A 27,989-nucleotide genomic window follows, 5' to 3' on the forward strand; every position below is an offset into this window, starting at 1 on the left:
CATCCGTTTGTGCATGAAATGAGCTTTTTTGGCAAGTCTTAATTGTCTCGTAATGTTTATAAAGGATACGTTTTAATTAACAGGGAACTTTGTCTAATAATGATTATTAAAATACAGAATGACAAAGTTATAGGTTAGACAAGTAATGTGTAAAACATTGATTGCAAAGGTTAGAATGCAGGTGATCTAGAGCATTTTGGCATCTTTGGCTAAATCATAAAACATTGATTGCTCATTCCTCAAGAGAACATCTGGAGAGTCGAATTCCAAAATTAGGCCCTGATCGAGAACCATCACCCTTTGAAAAGTTACAAGACATCAAAATAGGCATTCATTTTAAGCCGGTTTGAATAGTAGTTAAACTAACTTGTCGTAGTCCAAGATGGTGTTTATTCTGTGTGCAATGGTGATGATAGTAGAGTTGGCGAATTCCTTCTTGATGGTCCCTTGAATGAGAGCGTCGGTGTCCATGTCGACCGAGGCGGTCGCTTCGTCCAAGATGAGAATCTTGGTGTTCCGCAACAAGGCACGAGCCAAGCAGATTAACTGACGCTGACCGACGCTGAGGTTGCTACCTCCTTCGGCCACGGGGTGATCCAGTCCCTGTTCGAGTGACGCCACGAAGGATTTCAGGTGCGAGTGTTCCAGGGCGGCCCACAGTCGCTGGTCATCTTGTTGACCGAAGGGATCCAGGTTGAGTCTGAGTGTGCCCGAAAAAAGGATTGGCTCTTGGGGGATGATGGTCAGCCGCGATCTCAAATCGGACAAACCCAATCCCTCCACTTCCACTCCGTCTATGACGATCTGACCGTGCACCCCCTCGATGAGTCGGAAGAGCGCTAGCGTCAGCGATGACTTTCCCGCTCCAGTCCGCCCCACCACGCCCACCTTCTCTCCGGCTTCGATCCTGACATCTATGTCCTTCAAGACCAAATCCAATCCTTCTCGGTATCTGGTGCTGTAGTCCTGGAATATTATTTGTCCTCGTTGAGGCCAGTCAGCAGGCGGTTGAGATTCTGCATTCTCCCACTCGGCCTCGGACTCCAAACGACAGTATTCGTCAACTCTTTCTATGGAAACGACATTTGATTCCAAACCCGTAATGCCAGCGATAAACCATTTGATCGTCTGTAGAAGCTGGAAGATCAATATACTAAATTAATACTTTATGTGTAGATGTTCCACGTGGAAGTAAAGCCTGCACAATTTCTATTGAAATTCAGGGCTAATTTTTATTAGACAATTAGATTAAATAATATATACTACATTTTATACATAAGGCAAACGGTGTATCACCAAAAGTATCTACATTAGAACAATTAGTTTCAATCAAGAAGTGTGTAGGATGCCAGATCATACCAAAATATATAATATTTCATTGTATGAAAGAGTTATCAATTTTTGGTCATACCCGTTTGTGCAATATTCTACCGCCTTTTCAGCCGTCGTGCTAAGAGTCGTCGCGGGAATTGAATAATATTACGAGAACTATTTACTGCACTCGCAGTATCACTATTTTGTGCGTAGTGAAGACGAAAGCGGTAACATAGTTCCCTGAATTTGTGTGAAAGACCGAGTGAAAATATAATTGTTTAACAATTATGGGTTCTCTTTTTTTTTAGAGTTCGTTGGTTCGTTGAACTAAAGTTACACTTTGCGTTTTCTTCCTGTTATAGTTACGAACTGTTGTAAAATAATGTGGTTCTAGTATAAAAGGGTAGCGAAAAATCTATCTATGTGTAATAGATCAAATAAGATTCGATCAGTACTGACTGCGTTCGATAACCGAAAATTCAACAAAATCGACCCAATAAGAGTGTTGCCATAAATTTGTAGGTCCAAGAAGGAATTTACTATAGTAAATTAATTCTTGGTAGAATTACTCTTCGCAAAACACGAAAACTGACGGTTGCGGATGTTAATCTCGTAGCAAGGAAAACATATCTTCCCAGTTGATAGAGGTGCGAACAGGTGTTTTTGCAAAATCTTCAGTTTTCATCCCATTCTCACTAACGAAGGTAAAGAACATTTGTCTTTCGAGTAATCAGTTTTGCCATTGTTTAATCATCAAAATCGGTTCTTTGGGTGTTTTTTAAAGCTTATCATAGTAACGCGTATCAACTTCATAAAAGGCTTGTCAATGAATGGCGGCCAAACAACTTTCTATTGTTTACGAATAAAAATAAGAAAATACAAGAATGGCGGCATTAGGTGTATCTCCCATTCAAACCCCTACATCTCAGTTAATTCAGTAACTAGGCCTATTGGTCCTTTTTGTATCGTACCACTTTAGCGAAGTTTCAATATCACGCTAGTATCAATAGTTAAACAGAAAGCAAGCAGCAATTTTAGCTTGTGTTAAAGATTTTGATTTACTCGCTTGGTCTTCATTGGTAGCACTTACCCGATCGGCATTAGCCAAGATCAATCCTACATGATCAGCTGATAGAATCCCTTTACTCAAAATGATGAAAATTGCGGTGCAAAACATTAAAAAATTGCCCAAGATATTGTAGCGTACTGTCAGCCATCTAAAAAGAAATTGCATTTTATTGAAGTGGAGAAACGAGTAACGACTTGGAATGCTCGCTTTGCTTGGCGTCCAACGCGCGGTTTCAACTTAATGGTAAAATGTAGTGTCGGTGCTGAAACTTTGTCGCTCCAAATCGAAACCAGGCTTTAATGACGCAATTCAGTGAATGAGATACCTTTGCGCCATGTTCATCATGTAGTTAGCGGCAGTGCATTCGTCAATCAGTTTCAGGAAGTGTCCTTCGAAATTTTTTCTGGCGTCACAAGCCCTGATGACAGTGCTGCCAGCCACTGATCCTCCCACGTGCGAAAACAAGAAAGAATTTCTCAAGCTAGCTATACGTTTGAATTGACGATTGCTCGACATCAAGAAACGCTGCAGTTTTAGAGAGAAGTTACCAGTGTTAGCGTGTAAAATGTACTTGCCTTCAACATGAAAATTTCAACAATATATATATTTAAAGAACACTTTAAGAGGTTCAATGTTTAAATGATCGCAGGGAAAGCGTTGGGCGAAGAAATTTAGTTAGAATACGCGATGTACGAGGTTACCTCCCATTTTTTAAGTGTTAGTAGTGTTTGTAAGCGCCATCTAGTGAGCGAATTCTGTTTTTTCATTTTATTCCGAATTTTAAAATTGGCCGCGGACAACAAAAATCTTTATGACACAGAGTTAATCCTTTGTCAGGTCCTGAATGAAGTTTGCAAACCTGCGATCTCCACTCCCTTAAATCCCTATCACTACTTTTACAGCCAAGAACGGAACATGTTCTACCCAGTGAGATAGATAGAGTTACAATTCAAATCGGCTTACCGCGAAACACATTGTTTTTATCAAGCACGTTTATCAAAACATGACAGCGCCGTCTGTGAGCCTCTAGCGGAACTAATTAAAACTTTTACCTGCTTATTTGCAATCAGAAACATCGTTATGATTTTTATTTCATCTATTTATTAGATTAAAAAGGAGTAGAATTTTAATTATTTAACTCGCGTATTTTATTTAGCACGTTGAAAAAATTACCTTGACTGCTTGTTACACAGATTATAGCAGCAGACGGTAATAAAAAGTTCTTCGAGTGATTAATAGGTGGCGCCACCCGTATTTGATAAAGATTCATGCTCGACAAAAAGTGTATTGCGAAAAGTCGATCTCCAGATCTCACGTTGTTTATAATATATACATATATTCCATCTCATTGGTTCTACCCCAACTAGCCATTTTAATTTTTCAAAACTTACTAATTACCAATGAGAATTAAAAAAATATGTTCAAATCACCGCATTCACCGCGCGAAAGGATTTCAGACGATGGTTCCGAACTTCCTGCTTTTGAACGCTAGATGGCTTTAAACACAGACGTTTAAAGAGACAAAAATTCCGAAGTTTACGATTTACTTCGACATGGCGGTAGCAAAAACTACTAAGACGCAATGGCAGCTTGGACTAAGTAAAGCTTTACCGGGACTAGACACTCTAGCCTTTGGTAAGGCAATCCGGTTTGGATTATAAAAGCCATTGAAATAAGAGGGGAAAAAAAGACTACTTTCCCTCGTTTCCGTAATTTTGTTACACATCCGGTTTACACGGCGCATGCGCGACTTTTCAACAAATCAGGAACCTTCACGAGTGAGATTTGTAAACGGGCGGTTAAGACATTTATCGAGACGACTGATTTCGAAGAAGCGGGCTGGATAAACGGAAATTTAAGTTTTCATTTAAGAAATTAGGTATGTAATAACGGTTAAACACTGTATTTACCCAAAATACAAAAGTGATTCTTGATACTTACGCCCCACTTTTGTGAAAGGCGTTAAATTTGTACCTTTTCCTAAGCCTATGACCAAGTTTGATTTTCAAAAACCGTTTGGAATATTGCGCGCACGCGCGATGTATAACAAAATAATACACGTGCTATCTTGTTTGTCCGCCAAGCTTTCACAAAGTCCCGCTAGGCACGTGGGCATCACCAATGGCTTTTGTGAGCCGCGTTTTTTACGGACTGTCTTGTCCCGGTAAGGCGTTATTTAGTCCAAGATGGCAGACCCCTGGAATTTGCCTGGTAAACGACGTTTAGTTGTGGCGGCAAGACCTCTTCCCAGCCATCTAAAATGTCTGTTAACTTTAGGAAGTTGATAGTAATATTGTCTATAATTAATTTTCGAAATTATCATCAGTCTTATTTTGAAGAGCTCCAAGCTCTGACCTACAAGTAACTTTCGAATCATTAAGGATGAAAAGCGCCTATCCCTCAGTCAGGGGTAAATAACGAAAGGAGTTAGAGACGCTAGCTTCCGTAGTGTAGAATACAGTGGGACCTTGAAACGTCATAGAATTTGTAACTAACGTAGTGCCATCTTTGGAACTGTATTGTAAATAAGACCAGAACCTTAAAAGTTTTGCCTTAAAATCTCGCGCTGCAAGGTATTCTGGGTAAAGTAAAATGGCGGGTGTCGATGTTGTGAAGTCGTCTCATAAATCAACCCAATATAATTATTATATTCAATCGCGAGTAAACAGCGATTTAAAGAAGAAAGATAAGTCAACAATTTGCAATTTGAAGCCGGGGAAATCCTCAAAATGTGTTCAAACTTGTTTTGTAGTAAGTGCGCGGTTACAGAGTCTGCCCAGTGAGCCAAGGCTTAGTGATTTTTCCGAGTCTGTGCCAGTGGGAACTGTGGAATGGGATCAGGATCATCGACTGTATCTGTGACTAAAGAAATTAAAACAACTAAAACTGTATTGAAGGATGCAAAAATGACATTTAATTCCATTTCATTATCGAATAAAGAATTTACCAACTTTAAAGTTGCATGTTTCTAATTCAAGTGCACCTTAATGAATAAACTTTAATGTAAGCCTAATTGTCACTCAGTCGTAAGCAGACGAACACTAGCAGACGAACACCAGCAGACAGGAGAAAATCGATACCCCAGCATGACTTTCGAAACTTTACTGCCACGCTATTGGTTGGAAAATATCATACTTATTTTGAATTATAGACGGCGCGACAGAGGCGTTTTCTCTTTTCTGTGTCAACGGTTGAAAGTCCCACTGTATTCTACACTACGGAAGCTAGCGTCTCTAACTCCTTCCGTTATTTACCCCTGCCTCAGTCGATACGAATTTCGTGTTTAACCATGACAATTAACAAATGAGAGTGAGGCTGAACAATCACGAATGGAGACTGAAATAGAGTTCCTACCTGAAGTAAAAGGTATCCAACGACAACAACAACGCAGGGAATTATGAATAATGGTAAAAATATTGCAGTTCCTATGGGGTAAACAACTAAATATATCAATCCCCAATTGGTTGTTCTTAACATTGCAGGTAATTGCTGGTCGAGGGCATCGATGTCTTGCGAGAAACGATTAAGTATCCTTCCAAAGGGGGTCGTGTCGAAGAAGGACATGGGAGAACGAGAAACGCTATCGAGCATTTTCCCATGTAGACAGTTTGCCGCTCGTAGGCAGCGAAAGACGTTGATGGTTACGTTCAGAAATGCAAATATGACTCGGCCTAGACCCAAAAGGAATAAGACAGCTATACGGTTTGATTTTAAGTCTAGGTTCGCTTTGAAATCTTCTTTCGAGTCCGCGCACCACAAAGACAGCCAGTACATTGACACAAAATCAAGGACTACACCACTGATGGCTATTACTTCGATGATCCCACACCATGTTATACCATAGGCTTTAAAATAATTTTTGGATTGTGATACGGATATCTAAAAAAGCGCAATATCGTTATCATTAGGAAAAAAGTGTGTGTAGAGAGTTTTAGTTTTCAACAAGCCAAGAAAAGTAAAACCTCCCCTCATATATTAAAAAGCACATACGTTTCCTTCTTTGAGCGTCTCTTTAGTCATGAGTTTTGCTTCATCATCATCAGAGGCTTTTCCCTCGCGTGCAAGACGAGATCTCTCAATTTTGGTATTTAACGTACTACAAAAATTGCATAACCAAAATTCATAAATTAGCAGAGCGTGTACAACCATTGAGTCTGCATCATAAGAGGAGCAGTTAGCGAGCCAGTTTTTTGACTAGGCGAACCGGTCACAGTCTGGGGTGTAATTAAAGGTCAATTTAGAAAAAACCGCTTGCCTATACACTATTAACTAGCCGTATTTTTGTGGGCGCTTCCATAAGCTGTCGGTAAGCCGCGGGTGCCATTTGTTATTGGCTAACATTCAATGTCGGTGGTTGATCTTCGTAGAACATCTCTCGGAAAAGAAGGCCGTAGCCTCGTGCGTGTTGTAAAGCATCTCAAATTTTGAAAATTTATGGTTTGAATCTTTGGTTACTCCTAGCCAGTCGCTCGAGCTGATCGAGACGCTGGAAAGTGACACATTGTACAATGGTGAATGGCTAGAGCTCACCGCTCGTCTTAGATGGTTCAACAAGAAAGAATCTATTCAAAATTTAAAAACAGGGGCTATCTCTACAAAGAGTACACGCCACGTGGCGGTTGACCAGAAAAAAATTTGCTCGGTTATTTTTTACACAAAGAAATTCGACCGGTTAGTTTCTATAATGCATTTCTTAATTTCTATGATTTGACGCTTCTTCGCTTTTCTACTTCGAACTAGCGGTAGAAAGTGTAGATATAGACACAAAATAAGTCTCACGATGGATCTTTTTTATTTTCCTCGCTCATCTCACTCATATGTTGATTCAAATAATCTTTGGCCATTCCCTGACGACTCATGATTTCGTCATAGGTTCCCCTCTCGATGATTCGTCCGTTGTTTATAAAGAAGATCTCGTCCACTTCTCGGATGAAGCTCAAATTGTGCGTCACCAAAACTCTCGTCTATAAAAAAATGAAAAACTAATTGTCGAGCGAGCAAGGAATTACCAAACAGAAGCAACTTTCAAAAACGAGCGACTCAAAATAGCTATTTGCGTTAGCTAGTCACATACAGCATCAATATATTTCAATCACTTTTGGAGAAGCTTTTATTGAAGTTGCACGGATTAAAATCAAAATCTCTTTAGCTAAAATAAATATATGTATACAAGTGGTCAGATAATATTTTTTTACCGTAAAGAAACTGACGCAATATTCAACTAACACCATTATTTGAAATAAACGAAATGTTGATAACTCATTATGTGAAGCTTAGCGCTTTCGTAGAAAGTATAAGAGAAGTGTTATTTACTTTCTTTCGAAGAAATCCCTTGTGTCCAATGACTTCGTTGAAGAGATGTTTGGCGACGTGCGAGTCAACTGCCCCCAACGGGTCATCAAAGAGATAAACATCGTCATGGCGATAAATTGCTCTGGCCACGTTGACCCTTTGCTTCTGACCGCCACTCAAGTTGATTCCCTAGCATGTAAAAACAAGTTGGGAAAACTAAAATTTACCTCTCCGTGCCAAGAGGACTACATCCAAACTTATTTACCTAGATATGAGCAATTGCAGAAGTTAAAATTTACGAATTATTAAAGCAGTATTCAAAGCTTATCGAGTATACATCAAAGCAGACGACATTTTACATCCAATAAGGATATGTCTTGTACACATGGAAATCAGTCAATAGGGAAAAACAGGAAATGAAGAGTAAAACCTTTTGAGAGATATTACCATTATGTGTTTGTAAAGGCCCAATTATCTACGCCTCAACTGTATACCCTCTATGATCAAAGCTACATTCACATCTGGATTGCTGTGTAAACACCATCGTCTCGTTTCACCTCAACGATATTCTTAGTAGCTATAACCCGGTTACGACCAGAACTTTCACCGATCTGATGGCTACTATGATGCCTTCTTCTACTATAAAAGCTAAACCCGATTATTTAAATGTGTATTTAACTTTCCGCTCACATGGAACCTTTAATGTCTCTTCACTACAGATACGAAAAACAAAATCCATATTTAATTCTACTCGACCCTAAATTGCTTACTTTTTGGTTCACTGGGCCTATTTACGACAGAATCTAAACCTTAGCGTTCTTCTTGTAATCTCTAAGAATGGTTAAAGGGACTGTAAAGTGATCGGCGGACCGTTGAATTTTTTTTTTTAAAAAAACTCACCCCACCCCTCTCTTGTGATTGGTTGAGTGCCGCTCTGCTTCGGCGTTTCCTCAGCTCTGACCCGCAATAGTCCGAGACCCCCGCTGCGTTTGCTAGAAGGAAATACTTTCGTTTTGCTCACCCCCGGGGATTGTGACGTCAATAACGACGTTTTCAAAAAAAAAATCCAACGGTCCGCCGACCTCTTTAGAGACCCTTTAATGCTATATAAGATGTAGTATAGCTTAAATAATATACAGGGTGTTTCTGATAAGCACGTCATAAATTAAAGGTAGTGTTCTTTGGGTCAAACTGAGTGAAAAGTGTCAAAGAACATGGGGTCTACAACCCTTAGTTTCGGAGGTACGGGCCCCAAACTTTGACCCCAAAACGTGAAAAATGTCACAAATGTGGAGTAAGACATATCAGCTTGCTCATCTTGTTTAGATAATTCCAATACCCTCCCATCTTAGAATTCTAATGAGCCATTTCCTAGCAGAAGCGTTTTATTAAAGGTAGAAGTGTGCAAGGACTGGTCAATAAAAGTTGGTTCAAAGTGACAAACAAAGAAGAGTTTCCATTTATTCGTACATGTACAAAGTTAGCTGCAGTTTTAGAGGTATTGTTCAAAATTCCCACCATTAGCATTAATGCAAACATGTGCCCGTCTAACGAACGATTCTTGGACATGTTGAAATATGCCTGGTGTGTTTCGGATTGTTTCACACCCTTCAAGTATTCGTTGTCGCAAGTCGTCTACATCACGGACTTCACTCTTGTACACCAAGTCCTTGAGATGATCCCAAAGGTAGAAATCACACGGATTCAAATCGGGAGATCTCGCCGGCCACGCAACTGGTCCTCCTCGTCCAATCCACCTCAAAGAAAATGTAGCGTCGAGATGTTCTCGAACCATACGGCTGAAGTGTGGTGGTGCCCCGTCGTGCATAAACCACATGTCACGTAGCAATGCTAACGGTATTGCCTCAAGTAGTTGCGGTAAAGTCTCTTTTAAACCCTCGCCATTTAGTCTGAATGGTAGAAAATGAGGCCCTAATAAATGTGAGCCGACAATTCCGCACCACACATTTAAACTAAATTGGACTTGGTGACTCCTAACAGTTGTTACATGTGGGTTTATCTGACGCCATTCATGGTCGTTGTGATAGTTCAAAATACCATCACGGGAGAAAGATGCCTCATCGGTAACTAAAAGAGCGCGTGGGAATAGATGATCTTCAACTCTAGCCACAAACCACCGGCAAAAGCCTAAGCTTCTAGGATAATCTGCAGGGTTAAGAGCTTGTACCTTCTGAATATGATACGGGTGAAACTGATGCCCTTTTAGAATTCTCCATACTAAAACGTGATTGACGCCTAACTGTCGTCCAAATTGTCTGGTACTAGTTGATGGGTCATCCTCGAACATGGTGAGAACGTCTTGTTCGATGTCTTCGATGCCTTCTTGAAGATCTCGTTCCCGATCATTTCGTGATTGTAGTTGACCCGTGTCCCTCAAGCGCCGGTCAACAGCCTCGAATGTTCGTCTCAATGACCATGAATGGCGTCAGATAAACCCACATGTAACAACTGTTAGGAGTCACCAAGTTCAATTTAGTTTAAATGCGTGGTGCGGAATTGTTGGCTCACATTAAACAGTTGTTGCGTGTGGGTTTATCTGACGCCATTCATGGTCATTGTGATAGGAATGGATGGTCTTCAATTCTAGCCCCAAACAATAGGCGTCTAAGATAATCTGCATGGTTAAGAGCTTGCACTTTCTGAATACTCCTCCTTTTGAAACCACCTCCAAGAAAATGTAGCATAGGCCAGATAAGATTTTTACGCGAACGTAAAACAATCAGACACAAAAAGGTTTTACTCAGATCGTGAAAATTGCGGTCGGTTGGTATAAAGTACGATGCTGTTGTTCACAAAGTTACAGAGTCACTTAAACCTCCGGCAGTGACATAATGGCGTACACTAATGCAGAATATGCGGATATGCATCTTATGTATGGACTTGCGCGGGGTAATTCTATGGAGGCACGGAGACAATATCAGGACAATTTCCGCAACGTCGCGTACCGGATAGATGAATATTCGAGGCTGTTGAGCGGCGCTTGAGGGACACGGGTCAACTACAACCACGAAATGATCGGGAACGATATCTTGAAGAAGCCATCCAGGACTTCGAACAAGACGTTCTTACCATGTTCGAGGATGACCCATCAACTAGTACCAGACAAGTTGGACGACATTTGACGTCAATCACTTCTTAGTTTGGAGAATTCTAAAAGGGCATCAGCTTCACCCGTATCACATTCAGAAGGTGCAAGCTCTTAACCCTGCAGATTATCCTAGACGCTTAGACTTTTGCCGGTGGTTTGTGGCTAGAGTTGAAGATCATCTATTCCCACGCGCTCTTTTAGTTACCGATGAGGCATCATTCTCCCGTGATGGTATTTTGAACTATCTTAACGACCATGAATGGCGTCAGATAAGACCACATGCAACAACTGTTAGGAGTAACCAAGTTCAATTTAGTTTAAATGTGTGGTGCGGAATTGTCGGCTCACATTTATTAGGGCCTCATTTTCTACCACCCAGACTAAATGGCGAGGCATATCTCGAGGGTTTAAGAGAGACTTTACCACAATTACTTGAGGCAATACCGTTAGCATTGCTACGTGACATGTGGTTTATGCACGACGGGGCACCACCACACTTCAGCCGTATGGTTCGAGAACATCTCGACGCTACATTTTCTTTGAGGTGGATTGGACGAGGATGACCAGTTGCGTGGCCGGCGAGATCTCCCGATTTGAATCCGTGTGATTTCTACCTTTGGGGTCATCTCGAGGACTTGGTGTACAAGAGTGAAGTCCGTGATGTAGACGACTTGCGACAAGGAATACTTGAACGGTGTGAAACAATCCGAAACACACCAGGCATCTTTCAACACGTCCAAGAATCGTTCGTTAGACGGGCACATTTTTGCATTAATGCTAATGGTGGGCATTTTGAACAATACCTCTAAAACTGCTGCTAACTTTATACATGTACGAATAAATTTACTGGAAACTCTTCTTTGTTTGTCACTTTGAACCAACCTTTATTGACCAGTCCTTGCACACCTCTACCTTTAATAATACGCTTCTACTAGAAAATGGCTCATTAGAATTCTAAGATGGGAGGGTATTGGAATTGTCTAAACAAGATGAGCAAGCTGATATGTCGTACTCCACATTTGTGACATTTTTCACGTTTGGGGGTCAATGTTTGGGGGCCCGTACCTCGGAAACTAAGCGTTGTAGACCCCATGTTCTTTGGTTCCTTCTTGTCTCGTGGGTTACTTTTACTATATAGAATTCCTATTTTGCGCTCTCTCTCCAACACAAAATGCACTATTATCAAAAAAATGTCGTACAGATATTGCAATTACAGCCAACATCAAAAGCTGTGCCGGGAGAAAAGCAAACACTAAAAAAGGAAACCCACATTGTAAAAAAGTGAGATTCATCTTTGAATGCTTAGACGTGCATAGCCCGAACACTGTGGTGGTACGCTTTAACGTTCAAATTTGAATAGTTTCTTTGCGTTCAAATTTGAACAGATCACTATTGTTCAAAATTAAACGCTCACGCATTCAAATTTGAACGGTGCGTAAAAGGTTAGTATATCGTGTAAATTTAAGCACGAAACCGTTCAAATTTAAATTGAAAATTAAACGTTTAATAATGTATGTTTTTGCAATCATTATTGAGCAACATCGGAGAGTTTCATCGAGTATTCATATTCAATTGCTTACGTTCAAAATTGAGCAGTTCACCCTTTAACAATACATGGTGGACAAGCGTTTGATGAAGCATCGAAACTTAACAGTTGTAGCGTTCAGTTTTGAATAGAGAAGTTCGATTTCAAATTTCATTATTGAATTCCTTGTGGTAGGCCAAACTATTTTAAATGTAGGCACTGATAAGGAAGAAATCTAATGTGTTTAAAGCTAGTACATCTTCTCAGGGCGGGTGGACTTGAAACACATATACATTAATCGTTGTTTGAATAATAATTCAATTATATGAAGAGAGACTCCACTTTTAAGGGACGTGTTCATTATCAAGTTCCCCTCAATTATAAAGGAGTATGTTTTACGTTATCAACCGATTTGAAGGCCTATGTAAATATAAGGGATTGGTGAAATACACCATAATCCGTAACCTTTACTTTGATATTATTATACAGGGTGTTTCTGAAAAGTCCATCACAAATTAAGGGGCGTGTTTATGGGACCAAACTGAGCGGAAAGTACCAAAGAACATGGGGTGTACAACATTTTGTTACGGAGATATGGCCTTCCAAACATTCGCCCCTAAAACAAGGAAATATCCAAAAATGAGGAGTAACACTTAAGACCGACTAACCAGCTTGTTTAAAATTACTAGACAATTTCAATAGCCTTTAATCGAACAATTGATTTCTACCTTTACTAATCAGAAGCGTATAAATGAGTAGAAGTATGCCTACGGTGGTAATGTAAAATTAATCCCAAGTGACATGATGTTTCAAGATCTTCCCAGCACCAAGTAAAATGGTTCTGATTGAAGGGACTTTTATTAGCACAGCGTAAACAACGTTATTTTCAGGAATTAGTCCAAATGTCCACGGGCGGCATTACAAAAACGAGGCAGTCTTTCGAATGATACTTGGACATGTTGGAAGATCCCTGGCTTGTTCCTGTTATCTCAAACCGTAAAAAGCTACGCAAATCTTCATCATCACGGACAACACTCTTGTACGTTAGGTATGACCTTGAGAAAACCTAAAAGGACATCTCGAATGTATTTGAAAAACCCATCTCCAATTAAGGGGCGTGTTGTTTGTTTCCAACAGAGTAAACTCGCCCAGAGAACAATTACAATGCAGAGCCACGTTTCGGCGTTAATGGCCCACAAAGGTGGTCCCAAACAAAAGAACAAACTTTAATTTGTTTCGTTCAGTAAGTGTTTCATGTGTCATAGATAAAACGCCATGATTAATGCACAAAGAAAATGTTATTGACAAGTTTTCGGACCGCGATGCTGAAATGTGGTGGTGCACCATCGTGCATGAACCACATTCTGTTTATTAAACCTAAGGGTACGTCTTCGAGTAGTTCTGGTAAATCGTCCCGTAAGAACTACAAGTAAGCCACACCGTTTAACCTGGGCTCTAGGAAATATGGCCCAATTAAATTGTCACCCACAATACTACACCACACGTTTAAGCTGAATTGTACTTTGTGAATTCTAACGCAAGTTGCGTGTGGTTTTTTCTTAATCAGCAAACCAATTGGCGGCTGCTTGTTTTTGGATCGTCCTCGAAAATAGTGAGAACTTCGCCTATTCTTAAAAAACAGAGCACTAAAACAGAGCACTATGTTGTTTAAGAAAGGAATAAAAGAGGTTTCACGTACATGTGTTTGTTTTATTAAACTCATAATTCAACGAAGTCTGTTACAATGCCTTTCTTCACAAATGCCGAATATGCGGATATGCACCTAATGTATGGACTAGCCGAGGGGAATGCCGCTGCAGCTGTACGCTTGTATCAGGAAAGATTTCCGCAGAGGCGACTACCAAATCGACTGACGTTCGAGGCTGTGGACAGACGTTTGAGGCAAGATGGACGAATCCAACCGGCTGGACCTCAACCTAGAGCGAGAGCCATCCCAGAGGCCGTAGAAGACGAAGTTCTCACCATTTTCGAGGACGAGCCTGAATCAAGTACCCGCCAAGTTGGTCGCCGATTAGGCGTAAACCACACGCTCGTGTGGAAAATCCTCAGAAGCCACCGGTTTCATCCTTTCCATGTTCAAAAAGTTCAAGGTTTGAATCCAGCGGACTACCCACGACGCACGGCGTTTTGTCAGTGGTTTCTGGCTAAAGTAAACGATATCGATTTCCCACGGGATTTGTTGGTTACTGACGAAGCTAACTTTTCACGGGATGGTATTATTAACTTACATAATAAACATCAATGGTCCCAGCTAAACCCCCACGCAACTTGCGTTAGAAGTCACCAAGTACAATTCAGTTTAAACGTGTGGTGTGGTATTGTGGGTGACAATTTAATTGGGCCATATTTCCTAGAGCCCAGGTTAAACGGTGTGGCTTACTTGCAGTTCTTACGGGACGATTTACCGGAACTACTCGAAGACGTACCCTTAGGTTTGGTAAACAGAATGTGGTTCATGCACGATGGTGCACCACCACATTTCAGCATCGCGGTCCGAAATTATCTTAACGCGACCTTCCCTTTGCGGTGGTTAGGTCGAGGTGGACCTGTGGAGTGGCCTGCTCGATCACCCGATCTGAACCCTTGTGATTTCTTTCTTTGGGGCCACCTGAAAGACTTAGTTTATCAGACTGAAGTGCCCGATGTTGAAGAGCTACGTCGACGAATAATTCACGGCTGTCAAACAATTCGCGAAACTCCAGGCATTTTTCAACGTGTAAGGGAATCATTTGTAAGACGTGCTAATGTGTGCCTTAACGCGGGTGGTGAACACTTTGAACAATTTTTGTAACTAGTTGCAATTAAATGTTAAAACTTGTCAATAAATTCATTTTCTTCGTGCATTAATCATGGCGTTTTATCTATGACACATGAAACACTTACTGAACGAAACAAATTAAAGTTTGTTCTTGTTTTTGGGACCACCTTTGTGGGCCATTAACGCCGAAACGTGGCTCTGCATTGTAATTGTTCTCTGGGCGAGTTTACTATGTTGGAAACAAACAACACGCCCCTTAATTGGAGATGGGTTTTTCAAATACATTCGAGATGTCCTTTTAGGTTTTCTCAAGGTCATACCTAACGTACAAGAGTGTTGTCCGTGATGATGAAGATTTGCGTAGCTTTTTACGGTTTGAGATAACAGGAACAAGCCAGGGATCTTCCAACATGTCCAAGTATCATTCGAAAGACTGCCTCGTTTTTGTAATGCCGCCCGTGGACATTTGGACTAATTCCTGAAAATAACGTTGTTTACGCTGTGCTAATAAAAGTCCCTTCAATCAGAACCATTTTACTTGGTGCTGGGAAGATCTTGAAACATCATGTCACTTGGGATTAATTTTACATTACCACCGTAGGCATACTTCTACTCATTTATACGCTTCTGATTAGTAAAGGTAGAAATCAATTGTTCGATTAAAGGCTATTGAAATTGTCTAGTAATTTTAAACAAGCTGGTTAGTCGGTCTTAAGTGTTACTCCTCATTTTTGGATATTTCCTTGTTTTAGGGGCGAATGTTTGGAAGGCCATATCTCCGTAACAAAATGTTGTACACCCCATGTTCTTTGGTACTTTCCGCTCAGTTTGGTCCCATAAACACGCCCCTTAATTTGTGGTGGACTTTTCAGAAACACCCTGTATAATGATGTTTATACAGACAAATATATATTTAATTCAGGGTAAATAAGCAAGTCACAGTAAATTGTTGAGATATTATTGGATTATTATTGAAAGTTTTGTTTTGATACCCAAGATCTTGGATGATACTGCTCACTTTTCCTGACTGAACGCCTGACATTTCCAAACTGTTCAATAATGTACAACTGCGCTCACTTTTCAATAGGACTGTTCACGAGCCGAGCTGAGCGAGCTTTTTAAAAGTTCGGCTCGGCTTGAGTCAAAAAACCGGCGGCTCGGCTCGACTCGAGTCGAGCTGGATCTTGGCTCGGCTCTAGCTCGGCTCGGCTCGAAAATGATCGAGCCGAGCCAAGCTGGCTCGACTAATATATACAGTTTTTAAAAAATTGCTACTACCAACGTCAAACTTGAGAACGACTATAAATGCCATCTCATGTTTAGGAATGTAGAGGTTCAGTAAAACCCGTTCTTTAAAATATGCTCAAGGTTAGAGACGAGAGATTTTTTCCACGCTATATTTCGTGTAAAAATACATCGGAAAGCTATTGGTGGAGAGAATAAAGACTAAAAGGAAAGCACTATATCAGTGACTAAGCTCGCGAGTCGTAGTGGCTCGATGCCTGTCGGCTCGGCTCGGCTCGACCATAAAAAGCTCGCTCGTTAATTAAACGAGCCGCCAAAGTGGCGGCTCGGCTCGAACTCGGCTCGCTCGTCACGAGCCCGAGCTGGCTCGAGCTCGTGAACAATCCTAATTTTGAATACCCATTGAACGCTGTTTTTCTTATAGTGTTGTTTTCTAGCCAAAAACACTCGTTTAAACCCCAAAAACACTCTCGTGTGAACGCCCATAACGCTCTCGTTTGAACGCCTATATCACACTCGTTTGAACGCCCATAACGCTCTCGTTTGAACGCCTATATCACACTCGTTTGAACGCCCATAACGCTCTCATTTGAGCGTCAAAAACAATCTCGTTGGAACGCCATAAACATCCTCGTCTGAATGCGCAAAAATTTGTTATTTGAACGTCTAAAACGCTCTTCTTTTAATACTTATATAACCTATAGAACGCCATAACTACCATAACTGAACGCTTCATTAGCGCAAGGTGGTTATTCAAAATTGAATGGGATAAAGATTAATTTTTGAATGGTAATACATAAGTTATTCAAAAATGAATGCTATAGTTAAGTTCTAATCAATATGACGGTAGTTTGTTCAAAAACGAATGCTAATGGTTAGTTTTGAACGCGTAAAACACTCCTCGTTCAAAATTGATTATCTCTGGTTAAATCTGAATGCGTCAATAGAGGCTTGTTCAAAATTGAACGGTCGCTACCATTATTGAATGCCAAAAGCACGCTCATTTTTTACAGTGCAAAACTAAAATCCCACCCAGGAAAAAGTCAGGCCACCCTCATATACACTGCTCTCTTAAACTGTTCCTGGCTTGGCGGCGCCAATAGGAAAATTAATTTCTCTTGTATTTTCGGTGCCCGAATTCTCTTAGGCACTGACGTTAAAGACGGGGGTAGACCTAATGATTACACTTAAAGATAAAGATTATCTGCTTATGATAATACGTACTCTTTCTCCGATCTCCGTTTCGTCGTCAGCGGGTAGCTGGTCGATATCCGGTTGTAAGGCGCATGCGCGTATGACGTTGTCGTATCTTTCCTGGTCCATGTCGTCGACGAAGAGAATATTCTCTCTGAGTGAGGCGTTCTGGATCCAAGGTTGTTGAGCGACGTATCCCACTTTCCCGGCCACTCTCACCTCCCCCTTCACCTTCATCATCTCGGAAACTAGAGCGGACAAGAGCGAAGACTTGCCAGATCCCACCGGACCCACCACGGCCACCAACGAGCCGCGGGACACTTTCAACTGTATGTCCTGAAGAGACGCCGCTGCTTCGTCTTCCAGGTTCCAAGAAAACGTTCCCTTATTAATCTCAATTGCTAAAATTTTCATAGAAATAAAATGATGTAAACATTGATCAAATTTGACTAATTTTGAGTTCAATCAAGTCAGAAAAGTCAAAATATTACTTCTCCGAGTCGAGTTAAACTAATTACAAACTTGTTTAACTAGATATGCAATTATTGCTCTTCAATGATAACCAATTGCAGAGGTTAAAATTAATGAATTATTAAAGTATTATTCAAAGCATAGATGTATACAGCAAAGCGAACGACAATTTTCGTTCCTGTAAGGATACGTCTTGTACAGAAGGCAATAAGCCAATGGGGGCAAAAACAGGAAATGAATAGTATATTTCTAAAGGCTCAACTGTCTACTCCTCAACTCTCAGGATCGAAGCGAAGCCTACGGAATTAATAGAGCCCCTTGATTGGCTCCATTTTTTATTCATTTTGGGTTTCTTGAATTTGCCAAAAATGGTCACAGAGTGGCTTTGCGCTCTTCGTTAAGCAGTTTTCTAGAGCAATTCAAAACGTTTTCGCACCGCTTAAGAGCCATCAAGAAAGAGGAAATCGGAGTTGAAGGGAAATGGAGCGTTGCCATAGGAAGGCAGTAAACAACTTGGACTCAAGTCGAAGTATTAGGTGGAATTCTTCACAAGTGAAGATAGGGCTCTGTGGAGAGTACAGAAAATAATTTATTTATGAAATAAAAATGTTCACAGGGATATTTATTCAAAGTCTCGGCTTTTGGGCATCATTGTAATGTTTTAATATCTATTAGTATTGTTTTGTCTAATTGGCTTTGCTATAAAAAAGGTATTAATGCTAGTTAATAACGTTTGATATTATTATGTTTACATCAAGGTATAAGTTAATTAACGAGGTTAAAATAATTCTTAAAATCATTTCAACATTTTTATACAGGCCAAATTTAGGTAGCGTGTTCTTGGAGTCACTCCGAGTGAAAAATTCCAAAGAACCATGTAACTAATTACGCCATTTCAGAGTTATGAGTTTTCAAAAGTAGCCCCAAAATCAACAAAATTGTGAAACTTGTATTATGGCTTGCTCATCCTGTTTTCGATAAAACGCTCAATTGCTTAAGCCAACCGAAAGAAATGAGAGACTAAAGGCTTGTTTACATGTGCGCGAGAAATGGAAAAAGTCGAAGCGTAAAGCTGAGAGATGAGGCGTATTGGGGTTTGCGTTCCCCAGGCGTACCGTTTACAAACAAGCGAGAACTTTTTAAGTCGCGCTTGTTGCTCATAGATGAAGCGGGTGTTCCGAATAAGCTCCGATCTGCCGTGGTAGATTTTTCAACTCATGTTTGCTTGTCGCAAAGAGTCACGTGATTTTCCAAGCCAATAATAGCCAAGGACCGAATATCGTTTGATATTTTTGCGTTTGTTTATCTCGCGAAATAGGCCTAGGCACCGGTAAGGCACCACCATTGAGAATGTCTTTAAATGAAAGAAAGTCAAAATAAAATTTTTGAAATACGTGTAATCACATTGCCTCATCCTTTCAAGCTAGATAATTAAATCAAAATTATTCTCAAGCTCAAGTAGAGAAAATATACGCACCTTGACAAATTATATCAAGTAACGTTACAAAAGGCGAAAATAGCCTTCTTTATTTCTATTTCTCCATATAGGATGTACCCACCAACGACGTTCCATTCTAAATTTCTGTTGTTTTTTTTGTTATTAATGTCGAATGTTTTTCAAAAGCAATAGTTTTTTAAAGCAGAAGCAAACTAACGACAGTCGACGCCATTTTAGTTGTTTACTTCCCATTGAAAGGCAACTCTGCAATCTAGGCTCATGCTACCGCCCAGCTCGTATGTAAACGAAGGAGCGGGTGGAGCAGCGGGAACAAACGCTTTTGGTAGACGCGATTTTTTTAGGCGCGAGAAAAAGTTTCGACTTTCAACTTCTACTCTCCGCTTTAAGCTTAATTCTCGCGCACATGTAAACGAGCCTTAAAAGTTTGGAAACTGAAAGGGGCGATTGTGTGTAGAAGTGTGCTGTCGCTAAGAAACATGTTTACATTCAATTAACACAGGTTGTTTTAATGGTCATTAACACAGGTACTTTTAATTGTTATTAACTTAGGTACCTTTAATGTTTATTACCACAGATACATTTAATTCTTATTAACACAGGTACATTTAATTCTTATTAACACAGGTACATTTAATTCTTATTAACACAGGTACATTTAATTCTTATTAACATAGGTACCCTTACAAAAATTATTGGCTGATTTTAAAACGCAGCTGAGCTGTTTTTAGGCTGCCTGGCTAGAAGTAAGCTGTTAGGGAACTGTATTGCGCTGCAAGCAATTTACAGCCAAAATTCAGCCTTTTTCGTTTTCTGTAATTTGACTACAAAGGCTGATCGGGCAAAAATTTGTCTGTAAATGTAGCTGAAACTAAGCTTGGTTACAGCCTGCAAATTATTTTTAAATTAAGCCGGCTGGTATTTGACTGTAATATCTTTGCATTGCAGCCGACTGCAAAAGCTGCAACAGTAACCTTTTGCTGTAGGCTGATTCGTGGCTGGTGGGACGCTGTTTCTTAGCCCAAAAGCGTAGGCTACCAAAGCTGAAACTATAGCCTTTTGCTGTAGGCTAATTCGTGGCTGGTGGGACGCTGTTTTGTAGCCCAAAAGCGTAGGCTGCCAAAGCTGAAACTATAGCCTTTTGCTGTAGGCTAATTCGTGGCTGGTGGGACGCTGTTTTGTAGCCCAAAAGCGTAGGCTGCCAAAGCTGAAACTATAGCCCTTTGCTGTAGGCTTATTTGTGGCTTTTGGGACGCTGTTCCGTATCCCAAAAGCGTAGGCTGCCAAAGCTGAAACTATAGCCTTTTGCTGTAGGCTAATTCGTGGCTGGTAGGTCGCTGTTTCGAAGCCCAAAAGCGTAGGCTGCCAAAGCTGAAACTATAGCCTTTTGCTGTAGGCTAATTCGTGGCTGGTAGGTCGCTGTTTCGAAGCCCAAAAGCGTAGGCTGCCAAAGCTGAAACTATAGCCTTTTGCTGTAGGCTAATTCGTGGCTGGTAGGTCGCTGTTTCGAAGCCCAAAAGCGTAGGCTGCCAAAGCTGAAACTATAGCCTTTTGCTGTAGGCTAATTCGTGGCTGGTAGGTCGCTGTTTCGAAGCCCAAAAGCGTAGGCTGCCAAAGCTGAAACTATAGCCTTTTGCTGTAGGCTAATTCGTGGCTGGTAGGTCGCTGTTTCGAAGCCCAAAAGCGTAGGCTGCCAAAGCTGAAACTATAGCCTTTTGCTGTAGGCTAATTCGTGGCTGGTGGGACGCTGTTTCTTAGCCCAAAAGCGTAGGCTGCCAAAGCTGAAAACTATAGCCTTTTGCTGTAGGCTTATTCGTGGCTGTTGGGACGCTGTTTCGTAGCCCAAAGCCTAGGCTGCCAAAGCTGAAACTATAGCCTTTTGCTGTAGGCTAATTCGTGGCTGGTAGGTCTCTGTTTCGAAGCCCAAAGCCTAGGTTGCCAAAGCTGAAACTGCCAACGCTGAAATGGGGTGGCGTAGCGGTTAGCGCTTTCGCCTCGCAGCAAGAGGATCCCGGGTTCGATCTCGGACTGTGGCACCGGGTGAAAATCTGGGAACAAATCCTTCAGCGTAGAGTTTCCAAGTTCTCTCCCCGCTTGTTAAAAGGAGTTCTCCTGCGCGGTCTAACCCGGTTTCTCCTTTCCATCAAAACTTGCAGAGGTTAACGGTAATAGTTAGTATAGGGCGCTGTAGGTTAGCTGTGGCATAGGGGCTAGCCATCACCCCTCTATGCAATATAAAGGGACCCACCTGTAAACAAGCCACAGGCTTAGTGTGGACTTCCCTTCGTAGAAGAAGCCTAGATTATTATTATTATTATTATTATTATAGCCTTTTGCTGTAGGCTAATTCGTGGCTGTTGGGACGCTGTTTCGTAGCCCAAAAGCGTAGGCTGGGATGGTCTGAAAAAGCACTGGAAGTAGGCTGTATTGGGCTAGACTGAAATAGTGCTGCATGTGGGCTGTATTGGGCTGGACTGAAACAGCGCTGGAAGTGCGCTGTATTGGAATGGACTGGAACAGAGCTAGAAATGGACTGTTAAGCAATTAACTGAAATAGCGCTGGAAATAGTCTGTATTGGGCTGGACTGAACTAGTGCTGAAAATGGGCCGTAATGGGCTGGACCGACAGCCCTGAATAGGAGCTGGATGTAGGCTGGAAAAGCCAGGCTGAATTGGCTGAAAATGAAACATTTTCAGTCGAATTCCAACCCTAAAGCAGTCAATTTGTAGCATTATAATTTTGGCTGTATTGCAGCTAAAAAACAGTCAAACAATTTTTGTAAGGGTACATTTAATTCTTATTAACACAGGTACATTTAATTCTTATTAACACAGGTACACATAATTCTTATTAACACAGGTACATTTAATTCTTATTAACATAGGTACATTTAATTCTTATTAACACAGGTACATTTAATTCTTATTAACACAGGTACACATAATTCTTATTAATACAGGTTGTACAGAGAGCTTGAAATGCAGTTTACAAGAATTTTTCAAAGTGTTCACCATTAACGTTTATGCAAACTTGGACACGTCTTGTAAAGGATTCTCGAACACGGTGAAAGATGTCAGGCGTGTTTCGGATACTATCACATCCGTCAATTATGCCGCTGCGTTGTCTCAGGTCTTGGACATCACGGACTTCGGTGCGGTAGATCAAGTCTTTGAGATGTCCCCATAGAAAAAAATCGCACGGATTTAAATCCGGAGATCTAGCTGGCCACTCAACAGGTCCACCTCGACCTACCCACCTCCCGGGGAATGTGGCATCAAGATGAGCTCAAACTTGACGACTGAAATGTGGTGGCGCCCCGTCGTGAATGAACCACATTCGTTGATGCAATCTTAATGGTAGGTCGTCCAGTAGGTCTGGCAAATCATTTTGTAGGAAGTTCAAATACGCCTCAACATTTAGTCTTGGTTGGACGTCAACCATGTTCTTGTTTGGAAGATACTCCACGAACACCAGTACCATCCATATCAGAAGATTCAGTCGTTAAACGAAGAAGACTATCCGAGACGACTAGGATTTTGTCAGTGGTTTATGGCCCGGGTGACCGACTTAGAATTCCCACGAACTCTGTTAGTGTCTGACGAGTCCAATTTTTCCCGTGACGGCATGCATACTGAACTTGCATAATAATTATGAGTGGAGGCAACAAAACCCCCACGCTACTAGCGTAAGGTCACACCAAGTACAGTTTAGTCTAAACGTAAGGTGCCGGATTGTCGGCGATAATTTGATTGGACCCGTCTTTCTACAACCAAGACTAAATGGTGAGGCGTATTTGAACTTCCTACAAAATGATTTACCAGACCTACTGGACGACCTACCATTAAGATTGCATCAACGAATGTGGTTCATGCACGACGGGGCGCCACCACATTTCAGTCGTCAAGCTAGAGCCCATCTTGATGCCACGTTCCCCGGGAGGTGGGTAGGTCGAGGTGGACCTGTTGAGTGGCCAGCTAGATCTCCGGATTTAAATCCGTGCCATTTTTTCTTTGGGGACATCTCAAAGACTTGATCTACCGCACCGAAGTCCATGATGTCCAAGACCTGAGACAACGCATAATTGACGGATGTGAGAGTATCCGAAACACGCCTGACATCTTTCACCGTGTTCGAAAATCCTTTACAAGATGTGCCCAAGTTTGCATAAACGTTAATGGTGAACACTTTGAACAATTCTTGTAAACTGCATTTCAAGCTCTCTGTACAACCTGTATTAATAAGAATTAAATGTACCTGTGTTAATAAGAATTAAATGTATCTGTGGTAATAAACATTAAAAGTACCTGTGTTAATAACAATTAAAAGTACCTGTGTTAATGACCATTAGAACAACCTGTGTTAATGAAATGTAAACATGTTTCTTAGCGACAGCACACTTCTACACACAATCGCTTCCTTCTGTTTCCAAACTTTTAGTCTCTCATTTCTTTCGGTTGGCTTATGCAATCGAGCGTTTTAGCGAAAACAAGATGAGCAAGCCATAATACAAGTTTCACAATTTTGCTCATTTTGGAGCCACTTTTGAAAGCTCATAACTCTGAATTGGCGTAATTTAGGTACATGGTTCTTTGAAATTTTTCACTCGGAGTGACTCCAAGAAGGCGCTACCTAAATTTGGCCAGACTGTTCAAAAACACCCTGTATTTTTAAAGATATACGCTTAAAAAACGGAATTTTTATGTGTTATGTATTTTGGCGCGATTCAATCAAAAACTATACTGGATGGATAGCGCCATCTAACAACTCAGAGTGGCAGGCGAGAATAGGTCCGTTCTCCTGCTTAAAAGATAGCATTCATGGGTCTTTATTAATTCCGGACCATTTCGTGCGGTTCTTTAGCGAGTAAGACATAGTTTTGATCTATATTAACACCTACTAACCTAAAACGGCCCACAACTAGCTAATACCAGAAGTGGTATGAGACTAGAAGTGAAGGGCTCTAGCATTGGTAATAGATCCTGGCACTAGTGAACAAATTTGAGGATTTTATGCCGCTTCCATCGCGCCTACACTACTGAGAAAAAAATTGGACGAGTTCCATAAACATTTCCTACCCCCTTCCCCTCAACCTAAAGCGGCCGAACACCGGCGCGGCTCCTTGAATCTAGTTCGGCCGTCTACCACCGCGAGCGTCTCAGGTTTTGGAGGGAAAATTCTGAAACCGCCACTAGAGGGCCAACCGTTTGTGTTTTATCAAGTCTTTTCACTAATGCCGAGTGAAGAATTTGGTTAGCTCAATACTTCTAGTATCATACCACTTCTGCTAATACGGAAATCATGATTTGCGTTACTTGTGTAATAGTAATAAACGACACATCTTGTTTTTCCAAGTCCCTGATGAATTGACATACCATATTGGGCGTCGCAAGCCATCTGCTCCAGGTAATGCTTAGTTTCCCCGCGACATAACAAGTTTGCAATTCTTCTTACCGAGACTTGTGTCTGTAAGAAAGAATTTGCGTCATTTTGCGATGTTTTAACTAAATTTAAGGTCAACGTAGCAATCCTGTACGATTCTTTGTTGGGAAAATGTTTTGTACTAAAAGATTTAGAACATTGTCGTTTCTTAATGACGCCAACTATAATTTGAAAAGTTTCTTAAACTATAGCACGATCTCAATCGAACGTATACACGCACAGGGTGGAAAAGATAATACCGACACCTTCATTTGAGCACAACATTGTTCTAACAATGATTGATTTTTTAAATCTAGTAGTCTTGGTTTTCCATTTTTTAGAGTTGGTTTTCCTTTTAAGGTGAAGCCTCATAGATTTTAAAATTTTCAAGAGATTATAACTCGGGTTTTAAACATTGAAGCTTCATCTCATTTTTTCCCAATTTAAAAATACTTTGTTAGGGCATCATGGAGTTCAATTTTAATTTTAAACATGATGTTGGAAGTAAAAATACGCTTCGGCCAAACATCGGCTGTTCGCCAACGGATTTTTTCTAATATATTTTAAAAGGTTCAAACTAGCATCGTGTAAAATTTTAATCGAGCCAACGGTTTAGTTGTTATTTACGTTGCTAAATGACTCGAAAACAACCATCCCAAGCGATTCACATTTTCCAATTATTTATTTGCACTTAGACATCATAGAACAAACCTTCCTACACGCGTGGAAAAATAATTGTCACTTTAAATTAAATAATCTTTGACATAAAAGTATTTACGCAAACCACTAATTTCGCTCTTTTTGTAGCCAATTTTAAAATTACGCGCACTTTTACTAGCGACACCGTGCGGCAGAAGAGGCGTGCTATTGTAAGGAGTGGGGAGGGGTAGAGATGTCAGTCGTCAAACAAAATCCTTAGAACTTGCAATTTTACTCATGTTTATAAAAGAGTTTCAAAATTTTAGAAGTCTTTGTTCCGGCCGATTCACTCCCTCCCATTACCGCTGGAGAATAATGGGACTTCAATTGATGCTGAGTTTAAGACTAACATCTCTGCCCTTCCTCACTCCTTTCTATAGTACGCCTCTTCAGCCGCACGGCGTCGCTAATAAAAATGCGCGTGTTTTTAAAATTGGGCTCAAATTAGCGAAATTAGTGGTTTACATCAAAGATAGTTTCACTTTACGTGATAACTATTTTTCCTCTATGATGGCTAGGTGCAGTTTAAAAATTTTAAATGTAAATCGAAACGTTTGGGCTGCTTGTTTTAGAGTCATTTAGCAACGTCAATAACAAATTAACCGTTAGTGCGTTTAAAATATTACACGATGATGCCCTAGCTATCACAGTTTGGACTTCTTGATGCGCAGGCAAAGTCATTCCAAATTAATGGAAAGGACCACCATTATTAAAATCCTTTTTAAATAAGTAGAGCTAAACGTAAAAAATACAAAAATAGTAACAAAAAAAATAACTAGTCTTCAATTATTTATATTATCATTTTTAGCATACCAAATAACTCTTTCAGCTTAACGCCATTTTTCTTATAATTTAAAGAGACTGTGATGTCATTCGTAAATTGCGTTTTGATTCGCTAGCACTTCGTCATAAGTGAATCATATTACAGCTCCCTAGGGAGCTGTAATATGATCCACTTCTGACTTCGTCTAATGACAGAGAGAAGGAGCCAACAGCTGGGTTCCTTCTCGCATCGGGAGATTCGGGGACAAGCGGCTAAGACTCGGTTGCTTGCTAATGGATATCGTGTTTTTTTAAAGCTTCAAATTCATTTCTCTATACTCTCCTACCACAATTCATAATAATGTAGTTTTTTTGTCCCATCTATTTGGTTCAAATTGGTTGTTTCCAAAATCACAGACCAATGAGGATAATGCTGCTTCAGAAATCATTTCAAATCTTATAGAATGGGGCGTGTATAGTAGAGAGCTGCATTGAAACGGTAAATTTCCATTTCCATTTACCGCGGTAACCATTGACAACCGTGGGAACGGATGGCTTTTCCTTTTCTAGTAATATCACATATTCGGATTCGGAATGGACGGAAAAAACTAATATGGAATGAAAGTGGTTAAATTGATACACATTTTAGTTGGAAATGGTTGGTAAACGGATAGAATCAATTTTCTATGGAAGATCCTAAAATTCTAAAATAAATAAAAAGGGTTTTGCCACTGAGTAATAGCAAATATCTGCCTTTGAGTGTATTAGATGATATATGGCAATTTAACATAGGTGCCACTACTACTCACTTAGTTTGTTGTACCCTAGTTACTTGCTAGCTAAGCTCAGAGTACCGTCTTCTAGCTGATCCTCCTATTAATTAAGCACACTAGATTCACGGCTGTTATAGCTGTCAATCGGTCCATTGTAAGTTTTCGCGCCAAATTCTCGCAATAGATATTTTGGGAAGTGACTCATGCTACTTGGCGACGGGTGAACAAGAGTCCCTCAGTCAAGTCAAATTTTTCTACAGATGTTCAGCCTCCTTATTTTTACTAAAACTCGCGATGAAGAACCCGTATTGCTGTGGTAATTTTGGGCCAAACAAGACGCTCAAAAGTTATATTCTTTCGAACACTATGGTAGGGAAATGGTTTTCTGCTATTGTTCATTTCGGTAATGGTTGGAACTGCAATAACGTTTCTTAATTGGGAATGGGAATGGTAGGTATTTGGAATCCACGGATCGGTAACGGATGGGGAGGTTGATGAAAAATATCGGTGGAATTGGTAAACAAAAATATGAACAAAAATGGTATGGAAATGGTAACGTTTGAAACTGAAATGCAGCTCTCTAGTGTATAGACCCAACCAACAAATAAGCAAGTTGGCTTGGTCTCGTCTCCATCTAAGGGACAATAAAGTTGGCTGTAGTACCATCTGCCGTTGAGGTACGAAAATAAATCTATTGTTTTTCTGATTGGATTTGAGTTTGACTCTTGGGGTAAAACAGGTTCTGCACATGGCAAAATCAAGCCAATCAAGTTAACCCTTTATTGCCTCAAAACCCGAGAACGACATCTGAGCCGTTATAAAAATTCAAAAGATTTGTTGATTGGGTCACGGGTTGGGTCTATTGTTTATCTTTCTATAAAG

The 27,989-nt window shown here is 40.6% G+C and overlaps 2 protein-coding genes across 2 annotated transcripts in view; one reads left to right on the forward strand and one right to left on the reverse strand.

Annotated features, from left to right (window-relative positions):
* Window positions 1–27,989, forward strand: part of LOC149602700 (uncharacterized) — a 198,587-nt gene that overhangs the window by 27,426 nt on the left and 143,172 nt on the right. The window lies entirely within an intron of this gene.
* On the reverse strand, window positions 187–17,941 carry LOC149602704 (ATP-binding cassette sub-family C member 2-like). The gene is made up of 10 exons (XM_089860473.1): window positions 17,558–17,941; window positions 7,697–7,864; window positions 7,163–7,347; window positions 6,374–6,479; window positions 5,738–6,262; window positions 4,154–4,222; window positions 2,709–2,908; window positions 2,405–2,531; window positions 368–1,137; window positions 187–298 (listed from the first exon to the last, which is right to left on the reverse strand). Exons 1-10 carry the CDS (start codon window positions 17,939–17,941, stop codon window positions 187–189), a joined length of 2,646 nt encoding a protein of 881 aa, XP_089716599.1.

This window comes from Phalangium opilio, unplaced genomic scaffold (genome assembly GCF_054372755.1).
Source record: "Phalangium opilio isolate 3A_F unplaced genomic scaffold, DU_Popi_V2 ptg000352l_1, whole genome shotgun sequence".
Taxonomy (NCBI): Eukaryota; Metazoa; Arthropoda; class Arachnida; order Opiliones; family Phalangiidae; genus Phalangium; species Phalangium opilio.

Bases quoted from the DNA above. Each gene is read 5' to 3' on its own strand.
- LOC149602704 (XM_089860473.1), bottom strand. From the start codon at position 17,941: ATGAAAATTTTAGCAATTGAGATTAATAAGGGAACGTTTTCTTGGAAC. The intron at 7,865-17,557 runs GTACGTATTATC...TTTACATGCTAG, and splicing joins AAACGGAGATCGGAGAAAGA to GGAATCAACTTGAGTGGCGG. The intron at 7,348-7,696 runs GTAAATAACACT...ATTTTTTTATAG, and splicing joins AGGGATTTCTTCGAAAGAAA to ACGAGAGTTTTGGTGACGCA.